The following is an 18537-nucleotide window of genomic DNA, read 5'->3' as shown; positions in this document are numbered from 1 at the left end:
TTTTTTTTCGCATTTTCTTTCTTCTTTTTTTTTCCTCCTGCAGCATTCTTCCTCTCCTCTTCCTCTTCAAGACGACCACGATTGCAAATATCGAAAATCATGGTGTGGTACTAATAAATTGGATCTTTTCCTCTTATTGTATAGGTTCCCTTAATAACTATGGAGGTGTAGGAAGCAAAAGCCTTAAATTTAAATAATATGTTTTCTTAGTAAACATTAGAATTTGGGCTTGCCAGATACCGTAAAATCCACAACCCCCATCCTAAGTGGACCTTAAAATTTGATGTACATCTGAATTTCAGATTACTTTTAATCTAATTCTTAAACCAAAAGTTTTATTTGTAGAACTATGCAAACAAAAACTTTTATATTTAATATAAAAAATAAGGGGCTTAAGTAATATATATATATATATATATATATATATATATATATATATATATATATGTAGATATTATTTTTTATTTTTGTATGTGGCAGAGTTTATAAGGAATTAGGATAACCCCAGTTTCCTAACTTTATGTTAGATTTACTATTTGTGAAACTTTTTATTTGAAAGTAAAGTAAGAGTTTGTTGGTGATTAAAGAGGATGTTACTACTCCATATCATTTATTTATTAATGTAAAATTATACATCAAGAGAAACTCAACTGTACTACCTTTCTATCGGTAAAAAAATGAATTAACTTTACAAAAATTAAACGTCAGAATTACATTTAATAGCAGTTCAATGGAAATACAAATACTTTCATTTAATATAAAACTATAGATTAAGTAAATCCTATGAATTTTATTTTTTGGTGGCTTAATATGAGTAACAAATATTTTGAAGTACACAATTTGTAGTTGAATTTTTAAAAAGTTTAAGATGTATCAAATTTTACATTAAAAAAATATTATTTGATATTTTCTTTACCAAATGTTGGTCGGCGGTTAAACCGTGCATGCCAGATAACTTCACAAGTCACGAGTTTTTCAAATTATAAACACTTGATTTCAAGTATGAGTTTAAATCTTACATAAGATAAAAATAATAAAGTTAGACATTATATAAGATATAAGATTTTAAAGTCATCGTTTTAAGAGTTTTGAATTAGAGGTGTTATCAATTCCTTATGTGAGATTGATTGAAGTCTTATTGTTGTTATGCCTCTCAAATGAACTTTCTCCTCTTGAGAGATCCATCAGTGACATTAAAGATTCTGTTAAGATGAACGGCAGTACAACAAGACGTACTCATGGTTGAGAATGTTTCTGCTCGAAGGAAGTTTTCGATTATAAGTGGTGACAATTCCTTATGTGAGGGACAATACAAAAGAGGTACTCGTGGTTGGGAATGAATTTTGCTCGATGGAGGTTTTAGGTTAGAAGTGTGTTAATCCTTTATGAGAGTTGGACTCAGGTCTCATTGTTGTTTTGTTCCCCTAATGAAATTTCCTCTCTCGATAGACCCATTAATGGTATTATAGCTCTTGTTAAGATGAACAACGATATGAAAAGGGGTATTCGTGGTTGGGAATGCTTCTGCTCGAGAGAAGTTTTAGGTTAGAAGTATCCCTTATGTGAGTTGGACTAAAGTCTCATTGTTCATTGTCTCTCCCCCAATGAATTCTCTCCTCTCGATAGACCCACCAGTGGTATAAGAAATCTTGTTAATATGGATGGCGATATGAAAATAGGTACTTGTTATTGTGAGTGCTCCGCTCGAAAAAGGTTTTGGGTTAAAAGTAGTGTCAATCCCTTATGTGAATTGAACTCAAGTCTTATTGTTGTTGTGTCTTCCAAATGGATTCTCCCTTCTTGATAAATCCGTTAATGGTATTAGAGCTCCTAAGCTCCTGTTAAGATGAATGGTTGTACAAAAAGTGATACTTGTGATTATGAATACTTTTGCTTGATGGAGGTTTTGGATTAAAAGTAGTGTCAATTCCTTGTGAGAGTTGGACTCATGACTCATTGTTGTTGTGTCTCCCTAATGAATTCTCCCCTTTTAATAGATCCATTAGTGATATTAGAGTATTAGAGCTTCTAATGAACAATGATAAGTACTCATGATTAGATATACTTTCGTTCCAGGGAGATTTTGAGTTAGATGGTGGTGTTAATCTTTTATGTGAATTCGGTTCTAGTCTCATTGTTATTCTGTTTTTCCCAATAAACTCTCTCCTCTCTTCAGAGATCCATCACATGTATATCTTGAATAAGGTTTAAAATTTAATTTCAAGATTTAAAACAATTGAATATGGTTTGTAATTTTTTTCCTTTCTCCTTTAAAGCCTGTGAAACAACTCATAAAACAATTAATCTCCACCAAAAGATTAAAAACCAATGGTTAAATTGTAGTTTAAATCTTCAAATTTTGCGTACATTTATTCGTTTATTTATTTAAATTTAAATTAACTAATATCTAGTACTTTCTTTGATATAAAATATAATTAAAAATAAAACTAATTCACACTATTAAGAAAGTTAGTAGGTATATTTTCCGATCTTGAATATAAATAGAAAAAATAAATAAACAGATAAAAAAACGTTAGCTAACATTGTTTACATGTACAAATATCAATTAAAAATAAAATGTTTCATTCACGAATTCTTATTGGAACTTGATACAAAATATAGTTATTTAAAATTAAATCTATAGTAAACGAAAGGTATGTTATAAATGATATTGTTTTACAATATTTGAGATTTTTTATGTTTAAAATAGTTTATACTATATATATATATATATATATATATATATTATATATATATATATATATATATATATATATATATATATATATATATATATTACTTTGTCAAAGATTGATTTAGTAAAAATCTAATTAGTTATCTTTAGATGTCTTTTTTCCATGACATTTTTTTTCTATCTTGAACTCGAGGTTTGAAGAAGTAAAGATAGTCTTATTAGACTTATTTTTATACTAATACTCCAAACACTATTTCTTATATATGAGATACAATTATTTATCTTTTAGGTTTTAACTTTTGTGTAGATTAGAAAATAACTTATAGATTTTACACACGACAAACAAGATAATTGGGGAGAGGATTTCATGTGAAAAATGTTGCATAATATAATATTTTTATAATTTTGTTTAATATAGACATATGAAATAAAAGACAAAATGAGTGAGATAACTAACGAGAAAAAAAGAAATCAATTTTATAAAAAATGTTAATTAATTACATGTTATAAGTTCACCACCAACATGGAGATCGTGCTCTGCATGGAAATCGTGCATGTGTCATATTCCTGTTTTTAATTGGTGTGATCACACCACTCAATAAAAAAATTATTTACATTGCATTTCTTTCAATAAACAAAGCATTATCCGACAAAAATAAAAAAGTCCATATTGAGAGACAGATCATACCTATATATAATATCTATATCTATACTATATAAAAGATTTTGATATTTGACCTTCCTATAAAAGATGCTCTAAAAAAAGTATGTATAAACAATATCAAAGATATTTTATCTAGCTAATTAATTAATTATAAATGATAACTAAATAAGGGCTAAATATTTGTAATAAAAACATCAAAGATTATATAATATTTTTTACAATTAAAAATATTAATATTATAGTTATATTAAAAAAAAGACAATTATTTATTATAATATCACTAGTATAAACAAGAGTTTTAGCATTAGATAAAATATGGTTTCGGTAACAATTTTTAGCTATTATTGATAACGTTTTGTTATTGAAAAGGAGATTCAAATAAAATTTTAACTTGTATATTTGTGCATATATTTACATCAAGTTGATGTTGTATGTGTTAGCAGGAGTGGTAATAAGGGTTTGGTCTGGTAGACCGACCCACAGACCAGTGGCGAAAATTTGACAAAAAATTTAGGGACACCAAATTAAATTTGTTACATATATATATTTTTTAATTAGAAAAAAAAAATTATTTTTTCTTTTCATTTCCTCTGCTTAAAACAAGCACACATTATAATATAATTCAAAAACATATCACTATCCTTCGTGACTATATCATGATACCAAATCATGAATACCATTTTGATAAGCCATTCGTACCTCATCAATTTGATTTGTCGGGTATTGTCAAATTTAAGGACGTTTTTCCTGGATCACGTTCTAATAAATTTTTAAATTCATTATATGTAACTCTATGAACTTTAGAAATTTGTTTTTCATTGTCTTGAATTTTTTATGCTCATGAAATTTCTTAAGTTTAGTTATTCTCGATGCATTTTTTTTCATCTTTATCACAAACCTTTCTCTCTCGAAAAAAGAATCAATTCTTTTACTCTTTATCATAATCTTTCTAATATAAATTTATCACCTTCCACCTATTTAGAAAAAAAGATAAAATTTATATTCACAAATCACAATTATCATAATGCAAAACATAACAAAACCCATACAAATTTGATTAAATAAGAAACACTGTATAAATTCAAAACTTTTAAAAAATTTACCATAGGCAGCAGAAAACATAAAATCCCTAAATTTCATAATCAAGGGTTATAATAATTTTGGGAAAAATTATAATTAAGGTTCATACAAATTTCATAAAAAAATTCCTAAAATCATAATTAGGATTTATACTAATTTGGGATAAACTTAATTTGGAATAAACATTCTAAAAAAATAATAAATTTAACATATATAAATCATAATAAGATACTAACCTTGATATGTGAGAGATCATCTGAGAATGTATATTTCAATCTCAATCTATGTATTCCCCAACCTCTGTTTATCTCTTTGTATTTATTTCTCCGCACACACTTTCATGATAATTTACGTGATGAAAAGATCTTATAGCCAGAAAAAAAACTCTAATATCTTTTATAAATCAATATCTCCATTAAACTTTTTATTTTATCTTTTATTATAATTTTTCATAACATAAATTTAATATAAATAATATATAAATATAATTTTAATAAATAAATAAATATATATAAAAAAAATTCAAAAATTTTGGGAGAGTCGTGGCTCTCCTATGTCCCTAAATAGTTTCGCCAATGCCACAAACCCGCCTAAAATGCACGGGACGGGTCGAAAATTTGAACTCGTAGGTTCACCAAAGCTCGACCCGCAAAATCCATGGCCCGTAGAGGTTGGCCTGCAGCCCGCGTAAGCTTACCCTAAGTTAGTAAGTCACATTGGTCACATAAGCTTGAAGTGGACACTGTAGAGAGAGAGATAATCCTACTCACTTTCACGCTCACGCTGCTGCCCCCACCGATTCACCTCGCTAACATTGTTGCCCCACCCATTCACAACCACCACACCACAGTCGCAAGAGCGCATCTACTCCACCCCTTTCACGATTCACGACCACCACAACGTAGAAACACCTCTCCTCCACCCCTTTCACGATTCCTGCCCTTTCATCAACCACCCATTACGATTCTGGCCAACTTTTTGCAACGAAGTCGAATGCGCCTAAATCATCGTTTTTGTTGTGTGTATTGTTGCAACAATCATATGTGTGTGTATTGTTGTTGTTTATTAGGTTTGCTATTGAAATTGGTTTCATTTTTGTTGTGTGTATTCTTGCAACAGTCATGTGTGTGTACTATTGCTCCTGATTTGGTTTGCTGTATGAATTGGTTTCGTTTTTGTTGTGTGTATTGTTGCAACAGTCATGTGTGTTTAAGAATCTCCCAATTATACAGGTCAGCCTGTGGACCCACGGACCAAGTGAAGTGAGAGGCGAAATAATGATTCCAACACGCGTATTTTAGACAAGTTGGTCAACCTGGCTTGTAATATGCGGGCCTAATGCGCTACAACAATATTTATAATAAAAACTCATGATTTTTTTAATGTTGTTCTACTTTATGATTATCTTTAAATTTGTATTAAATTATATATTGAACCATTAAATTCACATGCACAATTGATTAAGTTTTATTATATCTCATATGATATTATATTACACATAATTATACATAAATGGTCCGATACTATTTAAATAATACATTACTAAAGGCATAATTAAAGTATGACATGATGATCAATTAATATATAGTTTATTAAACATAATTAAAAGTGGTATAAAGGTTAAGTATATTATAACTATATTCTCTCTTTTTTTCACTTTTAGGCAAATTTGCCTTGTTAATTACGTAAATGGACACATTTTTAAAAAATTTCAAAAATGGACAAATCGTGCAGCTCCTATCATTTTCAAAAGAAGAAATCGTCGCTCCAAACACATTTTTCGTTGGTCAATTTGTCAACTTTGAAGTCATGAGGGCCCAACACGACTTTGAGCAGTTGTAATCGATTATGAAGTATATGTAATAGATTACAAACATCAAATGTGGGGTTCTGGGTTTCTGTAATGGATTACCACGAAGTTGTTGTATGAAATAGTATATAACATTGTAATTTAGATTGGTCACTCCAAAGTGAATGGTTTTAGTTAGACGAAATTTAAATTTGGCCGCAAGTAAATTCATGAGATCTGCGACCTTCACGCTTTTTTTGGTACCCGATTTCACAATCTAGATGCTCAGGTTGGTTGACTTGAGGAAGACATGGGTCATGTGCGCCACCACTTTCTCCCATCTTAAATCTTACAACTTTCATTATTTGTAAAACATTAATCACATTTCCTACCATTTTTTCGATCAGATTGACAGTGTAATCAATAATAAAATGTAAAAAATCTCTTGTAATCGATTACATTAAGTGTGTAATTGATTACAAAAACCAAGCACAACAACTTTGCCTTTGGTAATCAATTACATCCTTTCGTAATCTATTACAACACCAAAGACGTTTGCCCCCACACAATTTCTAGGTGAAAATCATCTAGTCCCGCCCACCCCCCACCGTCACACACACACACGATTTGTAGATTTTATTGGTTGACCCACCAAAATCAAAGAAAATGTTATGGAGGTGCATGATTTCTTGAGGATGAAATTGTGCAGAGGTTGCACAATTTGCCCATTTTTGAAATTTTTTTAAAATTTTTCTACTTCTTAAATTAACTTGGATGATTTTCCTAGAAGTGAGAAAAAAAATATACTCACTACAAGAACATATTAATAAAGTCCCACTAATATCCACCCAAAACGAAAAAATGATCGCGAAAGTGTCCCTTGCGCGTCCATTCTTGACACATGCGCTATACAAGGAAGCTTTCAACTTTCACGTGCGTTGTAACTCTGGAAGCAAAATAGAGACGGTGTGGTCCATTTGAAAGGGACACTTTTATTTTAATTTTTTGCATCAAAAATAATGTGGGCACAACTATCTCTACGTTTTTATTTTAAATAATATAATGTGTACATCGTCTAACAACAACTACCCATCACAGTTTATGAGTTCATTCAATGCATTTCTACAAAATTTTGGTTGAGTTCATATTTTGTGGCACGGTTGAACCTGCCATGTGACACGATGGTAACCTGTCATGTGACAATTGTAACTTGACACGTGACAGTCTATATATTTTTAAAAAATAAAAAAAAAAAGTTAAGAAAAATTTGAAAATTTCATGACTTGACACGTGACATGTACTGATACAATGTTAATTTCAACTTAATGAAAATGACCAAATTGAACATTTTTAAATAATTGAAGAACTAAATTGAACCAACAAATAATAAGGGGACCAAAATAAACGAAACTAAAAAATTAAAAAAATAAATTAGTAATTATACCTATATTTGAAAAGTATAAAATTTTATTGTATTCCATCTCCATTGGGTAATCTTATACATGTAGCTATTTTATTATTGTTTTAATATTAATTAATTATTTTTTATAAAAAAGTTAAAAATTAAGGTGAAGAAAATATGATATTTTCAAATAGTCAATATTAAATTGATGAAATATTATTTGATGTCAAATATTTAAAAATAAATGACCATTGTATAAATTTAAAATCGATTATTAAATAACAAATAGATAAAAATGGAAAAATTATACCAAATATTATATAATTATACATAAATAAAATTACATGACAATCAGAATATTTATTAATTTTATAAATATTAATAAAAAAAGTTAATAAAAGTAATTTTTTTTAATTATAAAAAGAAAACAAGCATTCGAGTTTACAAATATTTAAAATGTTTCTCTAGTTTATTTTTCTAAATTTGAATGAAAAATATTTTTTATACATTAATAAATATTAAAATATGCTACTTAAATAAAATTGCATAGAGAAAAAAACTAAAAAAATAATATACATAATTTGAACTTCATGACAATCACATCAAGTTATTATATACAATGAATGAACTGTCTTTATACAATTGTGGGGGTAAAATTAGACTTACTAGAATGAGTTAAAAAAAATTATATAATAATTTATTAAAACAATAATTTACATGGCATAAATAAACATAAAGTAAAAAAATATATATATTAAAAAGAAGTCAAAATAATCATATGTGTGTCTTGGAAAATGATTTGATACACCAATAAATGAAATTGTACAAAAAAAAGTATGATTAAAGGTGTGATAAGATAAAAAGTACTTTAGAAATATGTAAAAACTTTTCGAATATTAAACTAATCTAATCGTTGAGAGATAATGCAAATTATTATAGCAAAACTAAAAATTTTTCAAATGAAACAAAAATTAAGTATAAAAAAAAAAAATAAGATAAATTTTTTATTACCTAATAAATGAATAAATAATTTATATAATTGAACACTTGGAATTTACACTATTGATCTTTGATCAATTTAAAAACTAATTCATTTGTGATATTTTTAGACCTAATAAAGTGATTAGATATTATTTTGTTAAATCATATACGTGTGGTTATTCGTTTTCTTCGAATAAGAATGAAAGGTGAGATATTTTTCAATAAAACAACTTAGAGAGATTTTTGTGTGGTTAGATATCAACACATGAATACTTATTATATGATACATTAGATTATTAATTTTTAAAATTATTATATAATACAATTAGATTACTTTTTCAAATATGATAAAATTATTAATACAATTATTATTATCTTTTAAAATAATTTTAAATAAAATTTATAAAAAATAATTCATAAATAATTTTTGGTTTTTTAAAATTTTTTAAAAATAATTTAAACAACTTTTAACGATTTTAAATCTTAATAACTGTTAAATAATAATAAAATAGAATAAATTAAGTATAAAAGAGAATTAATAAAATAAGTTTTTTTTCAAATATTATCTGATAAATGAATAATTTATATGATTTAATACTTAGAATTTACACAATTGATCAATGACTAATTTGGAGATCAATTTATTTATAATATTTTTAAACCTAGTAGTGTGATCCGATATTATTTTGTTAAATCATGTATTTGTGATCGTGCGTTTTCTTCAAATGAAAATGAAAGTTGGATTTTTTTTTTGGTAAAACAACTTACCTTAGAGGAATTTTTGTGGGGTTAAAGATATTGACACATGAATATTTATTATATGATACATTAGATTATTATTTTTTTAATTTATTATATAATATAATTAGATTATTAATTTTTTGAATATGATAAAATTATTAATACAATTATTATTATCTTTTAAAATAGTTTTAAATAAAATTAATAATAATTATAAAAATTATAAAAATAATTCATAAATACTTTTTAGAATTTTAAATCGTTTTAAAAATAATTTAAAGAAATTTTAGCGATTTTAAATCTTCAATTTCTCTTAAATAGTAATAAAATATTTTGTGGTGGTTTTTAATTATTAAAATATGATTACTTTTTATAAATAATAGTAAATTTTATATCGGTGGTTAAATATTTTTTTCATAAACTATTTTTAACGTATGTAATTCTGATAATTTGTTAAACCGTTAGAAATGTCACTCTTAACAGTTTTTAACCACTAAAATTTATAATTTTAACATTCAAAAATGTCAACTTTTTTTTGTAGTGTGTTACCTAGAAATTATTTGATATACCACTAAATGAAATTGTTCAAAGGAAAAAAAATATATGATTAAAAGTGTGATAAAATCAAATTAGTCTAACCTTTGAGAGATAATACAAATTGTTACTGTAAAACATTTTTTTTAAATGAAACAAAAATTAGTTATAAATGGGAATAAATAAGATAAGTTTTTTTTTTATATTACCTAGTAAATGAATAATTTATAGGATTGAATATTTGGAATTTACACAATTAGTATTTGACTAATTTATTTGGTAGTCAATTTTAATGACTCATATAGAGATCAATTCACAAATCAATTATAATTTTTTATTTATAATAAGACTATTTTAGTTATCAATAATTTTTAATTTATAAATTAATATCTAAATTGATCACTAATTATTTTTGTTATTAAAATTGATTATTATTCAAAGATTTTCATTTAGTATTTATACTTTTGTAAGATTTTTTCATTTTTATAAAAATTTATTAAAAATGAGTTATCTGTAACTTTTTTCCGTAAGTTTTGTAAAATCCTTTAAACAATTTTTTCGTAAAAGAAATCTCATAAAATATAAAAGATCATTTATGTAATAAGAATCTCTGCGTACGTTACATTTGCAGGAAACGCAGCTAGGGGAGCAAGTTTCAAATCTAATTTAATCAATATTTATCATATTTTAAAGAAATAACACACAAATAAGAGTGAGTGTTGTCACAATTCTTCTTGAGTCTTTGAACAACATGGTAACAAAAATATTGTTAACTTTGTTTTCAATTATTAATATATGAATTGAAGCAGGCAAATCAAATTATAAAGAAAATTAATATAGGTAAACTCAAGAAAAAAAATTAATACTAAATCTTTCAAAACAAAAATTTATAAAAATTAAAGGTATTTTATGGAACATAAGAGGATTGACTAGTATATGAAATTCAACGTATAAAATAATTTTTGTGAAGAAAATTATGACTTTGTTTTGAATAATAGATTGTTTTGTATGTGATATAGTTTTATCATGATGTAATATTTTGTTTTTCTTCTTTTTTTCATTTTTAATAGAATTGTAATGACAACAATACCGGACATAAACTTATTTAGAAGTAGACGAATCAATAATGTGAAAAAAAAAATACTAAAGATAGTATAATAAAATTCAAAATTGATGATTTAAAAAATTTATCTAATAATAATATTAATAAGAATAACAATAATAAAAAAATATGTTGAGCGAAATTAAATGAAAAGAGTAAAATATTTTAATTATTTAATTAAAATCAAAATTAAAAAAAATTGAAAGAAAGTGAAATACGAGATTATTTAGATAATTAATTCATAAAATTAAAAATAGAAGTACAAATTAAAATTTTCTAAATTCAATATATATAATTAATTAACAAATTTGTGTTATTTTTTATATATGTTTAGATGTATTTTTTCTTAATAAAATCGATAAATTCTAAACGTTGTTGATAATAAGTAAGTGGTGTGACAACAAAGATGTTGAGAGTACAATGATTTACTTCTTTTGAAATAGTAGTCCCCTCTAATGTGACAATATTGAGCAGTGAGATATTTGTTCAAAAAGATTCAATAAAGTGAACTATTTCCAACCATTCATTGGGTTATTTGAAAAGGATGTATTATTTAAAACAATAAGAATTTTATGTTATTTATCATATTTTTAATGAAAATAATAAAAAAATATATTGTATTATTTTATATTAATCATTACATTATTTTATATTAGTTAAAAAAATAATTTATATAATTTTTTTTTCTATCATCTTCACTCATATCAATAAAATTATTTTCTTTCTTTCTATACTCGATCATAAGATAAACTTTTTTTTTTAAATATAAATTTTGAAAATAAGTTAAATTATGAGTATTGAAATCTTTTTGATGATCATCTTCTAATAATTTTCTAGGTGCATTTGATATGGACTCATGTTAAATAAGTTCTACATACATCATCAATTTGATTTGGTGGTTATTACCAAATTTGAGGACGTTTTCCACATAAGGTTATAAAACATTTTCACATTCATTACATGTAACTCTAAAAACGTTAGAAAGTTATTTTTTATTTTCTTCAATTTTTGGATTCTCAAGAAGTTTCTCAAGTTTAGATGATGTTGATGTATTTTTTTTTTCACTTTCATCACAAGTCTTCTTCCTGAAAAAAAAATCGATTATTTTACTCTTTATTATCATTTTTTTAATATAAATTTATCACCTTTCACCTATTTAGGAAATGATAAAATTATGAATATCCCAAATTAAATATCAAAACAAAGACTCAATATTTTGAGAAAATTAACAACTTTTAAATGATTAGCTTCTCTTACCTTAAAGTAGATTCCTAATAGCCTTACACAATTTCAAAGCCTAAAATAGTTTTATCTATCCAAAGAAGAGTTTGATCAACAATTAGAGCATGATTTTATGATCTCTAAAAGATAGATATATGATTAGAGCGTGAAAAAGCCATATACAAGAGAAAAACATATTGGTTCGAAAAGAAAAAGGGATAAAAAAAGAACTTACTCAAAAGAACAAATCATTCGATCCAAAATGTTCTTTAACTCCTCAATTTTGTCATGGCACAATTTGATTTTGAAAATAATGAGAGATTGAGTATGAAAATTGAGATAAAAAGATAAGGAGAGGAAGAGGCGAAGATACAGAAGAAAAAAGAAACCAAATAAAGAAATAAAAGAAATTACAGGAGAGATGGTAAATGTGGTTTTTAAATTTTTTTTTAAACTAAATTAATATAAATATATTTTTAAAATATATATAGAAAATAAATAAATAAACGTTGGGGGATTTCATGTCAAAGCTAAGATCCGCCCTATAGGTACGATAATCATAATTAGTTATGTAGTATGTTTTATTTTTATTTGTGACTTAACTTTCACAAAAGGGGAATATGTTATTTAAATGTAAAATATGGGATCCAATTGTGGGTGTAATTCAGAAACTCTGTAAACATGCGAACAGAAATGACAAATCCAATAAAATATAACAATTTTGGATCACCATGTTCGTGAATTACTTGTATTAGTTTATCTTTTATCTCACTAATTTAGTTTTATTGATACTTCACTTTTATCTTCATCTCATTCTTCTTTCTCCATTTTATCTTTATATTCTCTACCTATTATTTTATATTTAAATAAAAAAACACAAAAATATGATCGTTGAAAAAAAATACATGAATTCTTAATTATAATACACGTTAAAAGAGAATTCAGAAAATTGAATATGCTTGTAAATTAATTCATAGTATTGAAGAGTTATATATTCATTTGGACTTGAAGAGTTATATATTCATTTGGATTTGGTCCTAATTGTGAAATCTTAGATATCAAAACACTTTAATTATATTGAAAAAGAATAGTTTGCTAATCTAATTGAAAAAAAATCCACATCGAGTCAACTTAGTTTATCCAAAATACACTAGACACGAATCAAACCAAAATCCTGGAGAAATAATTATGTACATTTTTGAGAGAATAAAAATAATAGATTTATAAGTTATGTCATAAATTAAAAAAAATATGTAAACAAAAAATAAATAAGTAATATATATAAATAAAATTAAAATGTCCATGAATATTTTTTTTATCTCTTTTCTGTTTCGAAAATGTTGTGTCCAATCACAAAAAATAAATCTCCATTTTACAAATACATATAAATGAGAGAGAAAAAGTACTAATTTATTACAATATTTAGAGATGATTTCCTCTTTTGTGTTCATATTTCAAAATATCAATTTTATTCTTTAACATATAATTATTTATTACATTTTTGAAAATTGACCGTTATTTTTACAAGTTTTTTTAAAAAATTGTCTATCTTTGCTTTTTCTTTTTTTCTCTATTTATCAACATTTATTCTTTCATCTTTTCTAATATATTTCACTTTATTTTTAATAAATATAATTTTATTTTATATATTAACTTAAAAACATTACATTATCATCACCTACTAATATAATATCATGTATATTTAAAAAATGCGTACAACACTTGTGTGTATGTTGGTTGTTTTAAATGAAATTGAAGTATTTATTTGAATGTATGCAAAACATTTAAAATACTTCATTGGTAATCGTGGTTTTAATTAAAATTTTTTATATTTCAGATAATGTCAATTTTTGTTTACATCTTATGTTTTATTTAATATTTATTTACTTTATTTAAATTGTATTTTTAAAATTTAAGATAATATTAATTGTTTTGATACTTATGACCTTATTTTATTTAATATTAAACTATTTTACATATATTCATTCACTATAATTTAAAAAATGGAAAGAGAACAATAACAAATTTATAAATATTTTATTAAATTTAAAAATTGAATTCTATTTTTTTCTCAAAAATTCTTGAAGAACACTTAAAAACGAATAAAAAGAATAATATTTAATAATAATAATAATAATAAAAAAGTCAATATTTCATGAAAAGTAAACTTCATTCAATGATAGAATAAAAATTATAATTTTTTCTGTAAGTTCGTAAAATCCTGGAAACAAAAATATTCGTAAGGGAAATCTCATAAAATATAAAAAACTATAAAAATTCCTTGCAGGGAACGCAATTATATAAAGAGGCGAGCCAGTTCATCTTAGTATTGCTACATATAAACACATACATATACTCATCTTTCTTCTGCAGTTCAGAAAAGCTCATCCATGGCAAGTTTGAACTCAGCTGCTGCCACTGTCAGAAGGTAAAGTTATTAGTTGCTTAGTTTATTAGGTGTATTCGTTAGCCCTTAATCACCCCTCTGATCTCATACTCATTCCTGAATCTTTTATCAATGAATTATTACAATGTAACTTTTCTACATAAAAGAAGTTATTTTTCTTTGATTTCTAACCAAGCTAACATATATATTAAAACTAATGATTTTTCAGGCTTGAGGGGAAAGTGGCGATTATCACCGGTAGTGCCAGCGGCATAGGTGAGGCCACCGCAAGACTCTTCTCTAAGCATGGAGCTCATGTGGTGATAGCTGATATTCAAGACGATGTGGGACTTTCGGTCTGCAATGAGTTGAAATCCGCTATATATGTTCATTGTGATGTGACAAAAGAAGAAGACGTTGAAAACTGCGTGAACATAGCAGTTTCCAAGTACGGGAAACTCGACATCATGGTTAATAACGCTGGTGAATGCGATGAGTTCAAACGAAGCATAGTGGAGAACACAAAGTCTGAGTTTGAGAGAGTGATAAATGTGAACCTGGTTGGTCCATTTCTGGGAACAAAGCACGCTGCAAGAGTGATGATTCCTGGTAGAAGAGGGTGCATAATTAACACAGCGAGTGTTGCAGGATGCATAGGTGGAGGAGCTACACATGCCTACACCAGTTCAAAGCATGCCCTAGTGGGACTAACCAAAAACACTGCGGTGGAGCTTGGACAATTCGGTATTCGCGTGAACTGTGTGTCCCCTTATTTGGTTGCCACACCGTTGTTAAAAAAATATTTCAATCTTGATGAAGAAGGAGTTCGTGAGGCTTATTCCAACCTAAAAGGTTCTTATCTTGTGCCCAACGATGTGGCCGAAGCTGCTCTTTATTTGGCAGGTGATGAGTCTAAGTATGTTAGTGGTCACAATCTTGTGTTGGATGGGGGATTCATCATCACAAATGCAGGATTTTCTCCTTGGCAATCTTAGTAAAAGTATTGTCTTTGAATATGTGAAGAGAGAAGAAGGCAATAATAAGGGTTAATTATAGAAAAATTATACTTCGATTTTATTTTTTAATTCTTATTTTTTATTATTTTTTAATTTTTAATTTTTATTTTCTGACATAATTTAATATAAGTTATTAAAATTTCTAAAAAAAAATAAATAATAATATATTAATCAATGATATTAAATAACATAATGGAATCAAAGATGTAAGTCAAAAGATGCATACATCGAAAAATTATAACCCTCATATCTAAATGTTTCCAGTTTCGTATTTATATGCAAAATAATAAAGATATGTTTGAATGTTGTTTTCATATATTTTTCATCACACACCATGTAGAACTTTAGGAATTCTTCTTTGCACGGTTACTCGTAGGGGTGATCATGGATTGGATTTTTAATGATCTAATCCACATATATTTTGGATCCAAATAATTGGATTAGATTTTCGATCCAAATCCATTTTTTCAAAAAAAGTAGATTGAATTTTTTAAAAATTCAGATCCAAATATTTAGATCAAGTTTAAATCCAAATCTAAATATTTGGATCAAGTTCAAAATCAAAAATCCATTTTTCATAAAATAAATTCAAATTAATTTTTTTAAAACTTGTGTCCATAGGGCTGACACCACAAAATTTGACAGATTGTTTGTCGGGGCCAACGAGGCTAAATTTCAGCATGGGATGAACTTGGATGACTTTCGAACGAATTTCGGTCGGGGACGACGTGACCAAATTTGGGCCAAGGTCGACTTGACGAAATTTCAGTCGAGATCGACTTGAATGGACTCGACTGAATTTCAGCCAGGGCCGATTTTGCCTAATACGACCAAATTTTGGCCATAGCCAACTTGGCCAAATATGGCCACATTTGGGCCAGGGCCTGATCAGTCAAATTTTGGTCAGAGTTGACTCCACTAAATTCATCGGCCGGGACCGACTTGACTGAACATGGTCAATTTTCGATCACAACCGACTAAGTTGAATATAGTCAAATTTCATTCAGGACTTACTCGACTGAATACGGCTAAATTTGGGCTAGTGCCGACTCGACCAAATTTTGGTCATGACCAACTCGACTGAATTTGGCCAAATTTAGGCAAGACCGACTCGCCTAAATATGACCAAATTTCGATCACGATCGACTCTGCCGAATACGATCATATTCAGGCTAGGACCAACTTAATCAAATTTTGGTCGAGGCCAACACAACCGAATGACCGGAGCTGACTCGACTAAATTCGACCGAATTTCGGTCGTGGCCGACTCAGTTGAATACGACCAAATTTTGATCGTGACCGACTTATTTGAATAGGGCCAAATTTCACCCTAGGTCGTCTCAGCCAAATACGACCAAATTTGGGTCAGGGCCGACTTGGCCAAATCTCAATCGGGACCAACTCGATTGAATTTGACCAAATTTTGACTGGAGCCAACTAGGCTGAATACAGCCAAATTTTGGTCGCGATTGTCTCGGTTGAATATGGTCAAATTTTGTCTAGGTCGACTCAACCCAATGCAGTCAAATTTGGGTCAGAGTGAACTCAACCGAATACTTCCAAATTTTGTCCAGGACCAGTTTTCCTTTTATATTTTGTACAAAATATTTTTAAATTTTATCAACTAGGTTTCATTAATGTTTGTAATTTAATAAATGTGTTGGTTCTCATGAAATTTTATTTGGTATTATAATCTAAAATGTAAACAATTATAATTTATTTTAAACTTTTATTATGATTATTATTTGTTCTTTGTATCATTTTGATCAGATGATGTATTATAACTTTTATTAGTGTATAAAAAAGAGATTTATTATGATTGAAGTAAACAAACATTTAAAATTTATTTTAATTTGAATATTTGTTTTTCTTTTATGTTTTTTAAAAAATATTTTTAAATTTTATCAACTATGTTTCATTAATATTTACAATTTTTTTAATAATTGTTTTGATTTTCATGAAATTTTATTTGGTATTATAATTTAAAATGTAAACAATTATTATTTATTTTAAAGTATTTGATATCGATGAACCAACCATCCTTCTAATATTGAATATTTAATAATATTATATTTCCTTTATCATAATTTTTTATTATTTTATAAAAATTAATTAAAATTAATATTGAAGTAGTAAGAAAATGGGTATGGGTATGGGTACGAGATTATACCCGTTACCTGCTGGGGATGGAAATGAGACAAAAGTTAGATACCCGTTAGGTTTATTATGAGGATGAAGATGAATTTTTTTTTACGGAGATGGGTATGGAATAGCAAACCCGTGCCCGCCCCGCCCCGTTGCCATCCCTAGGGAGGAGGGTAATTGTAAGACATGGATGAGAATCAAGTCAAAAATAATTTGTCATTGAGAATGATTGATCTCTAATCTAATTTTGTGTTTGGATGAAACATTTCAGCACGTCTAATTTATGGTGCACGGACCGAGGCCCACAAACCACGACATTCAACGACGCATCACCACGTGTTCAAAAATGCATGCTTCCAGCAGGCCAAAATTCCAGCAACATATCCAACCATGGCCTTTGCATCCAACAACCCTCGTCCTAGAAAATGGGGTTTCTCCTTAGGTTTTTCCCTCTCTTCACGCATTCCACCCTTAGCTAGGGTTTTGGTTCACGTTTCCCTTTCCTTTGTACATGACAAATTTGCTTATTAGTTTCCTTGCCTCTTTCATCAGGGTTTAGAGCAGCCTTTCTTCTTCTTATAAAAGGCAAGCCAGTGATTGTATTTGATAACATTGATGAAGTATACGAGTGATTCGCGTTTTAGTGTTTTCCCTCACCTAAGAGTTCACCTTCGACTAGGGTTTCACCTAAGGTCAAGATTTGTGAGAGTTTTGAGTTCTATTGACGAAATTAGGACCACGTACTCCATCTGTCGCTGCCAGCGCTGGATCTGCTTCTTTT

At 27.2% G+C, this 18537-nt stretch overlaps 1 protein-coding gene across 1 annotated transcript; it reads left to right on the top strand.

The window, feature by feature from the left end:
• Window positions 1-14521: 14521 nt before the first annotated feature.
• On the top strand, window positions 14522-15647 carry LOC114170390 (borneol dehydrogenase, mitochondrial-like). Its single transcript, XM_085669446.1, has 2 exons — window positions 14522-14637; window positions 14825-15647. Exons 1-2 carry the CDS (start codon window positions 14600-14602, stop codon window positions 15588-15590), a joined length of 804 nt encoding a protein of 267 aa, XP_085525572.1. The 5' UTR covers window positions 14522-14599; the 3' UTR covers window positions 15591-15647.
• Window positions 15648-18537: the final 2890 nt, after the last annotated feature.

The sequence above is a fragment of the Vigna unguiculata genome, chromosome 11 (assembly GCF_037176805.1).
Source record: "Vigna unguiculata cultivar grain cowpea cultivar isolate G323 ecotype 2 chromosome 11, ASM3717680v1, whole genome shotgun sequence".
In the NCBI taxonomy this organism is placed as follows: domain Eukaryota; kingdom Viridiplantae; phylum Streptophyta; class Magnoliopsida; order Fabales; family Fabaceae; genus Vigna; species Vigna unguiculata.
Note: the sequence above shows the minus strand (reverse complement) of the source record. Positions and strands in the feature narration are given on the sequence as shown.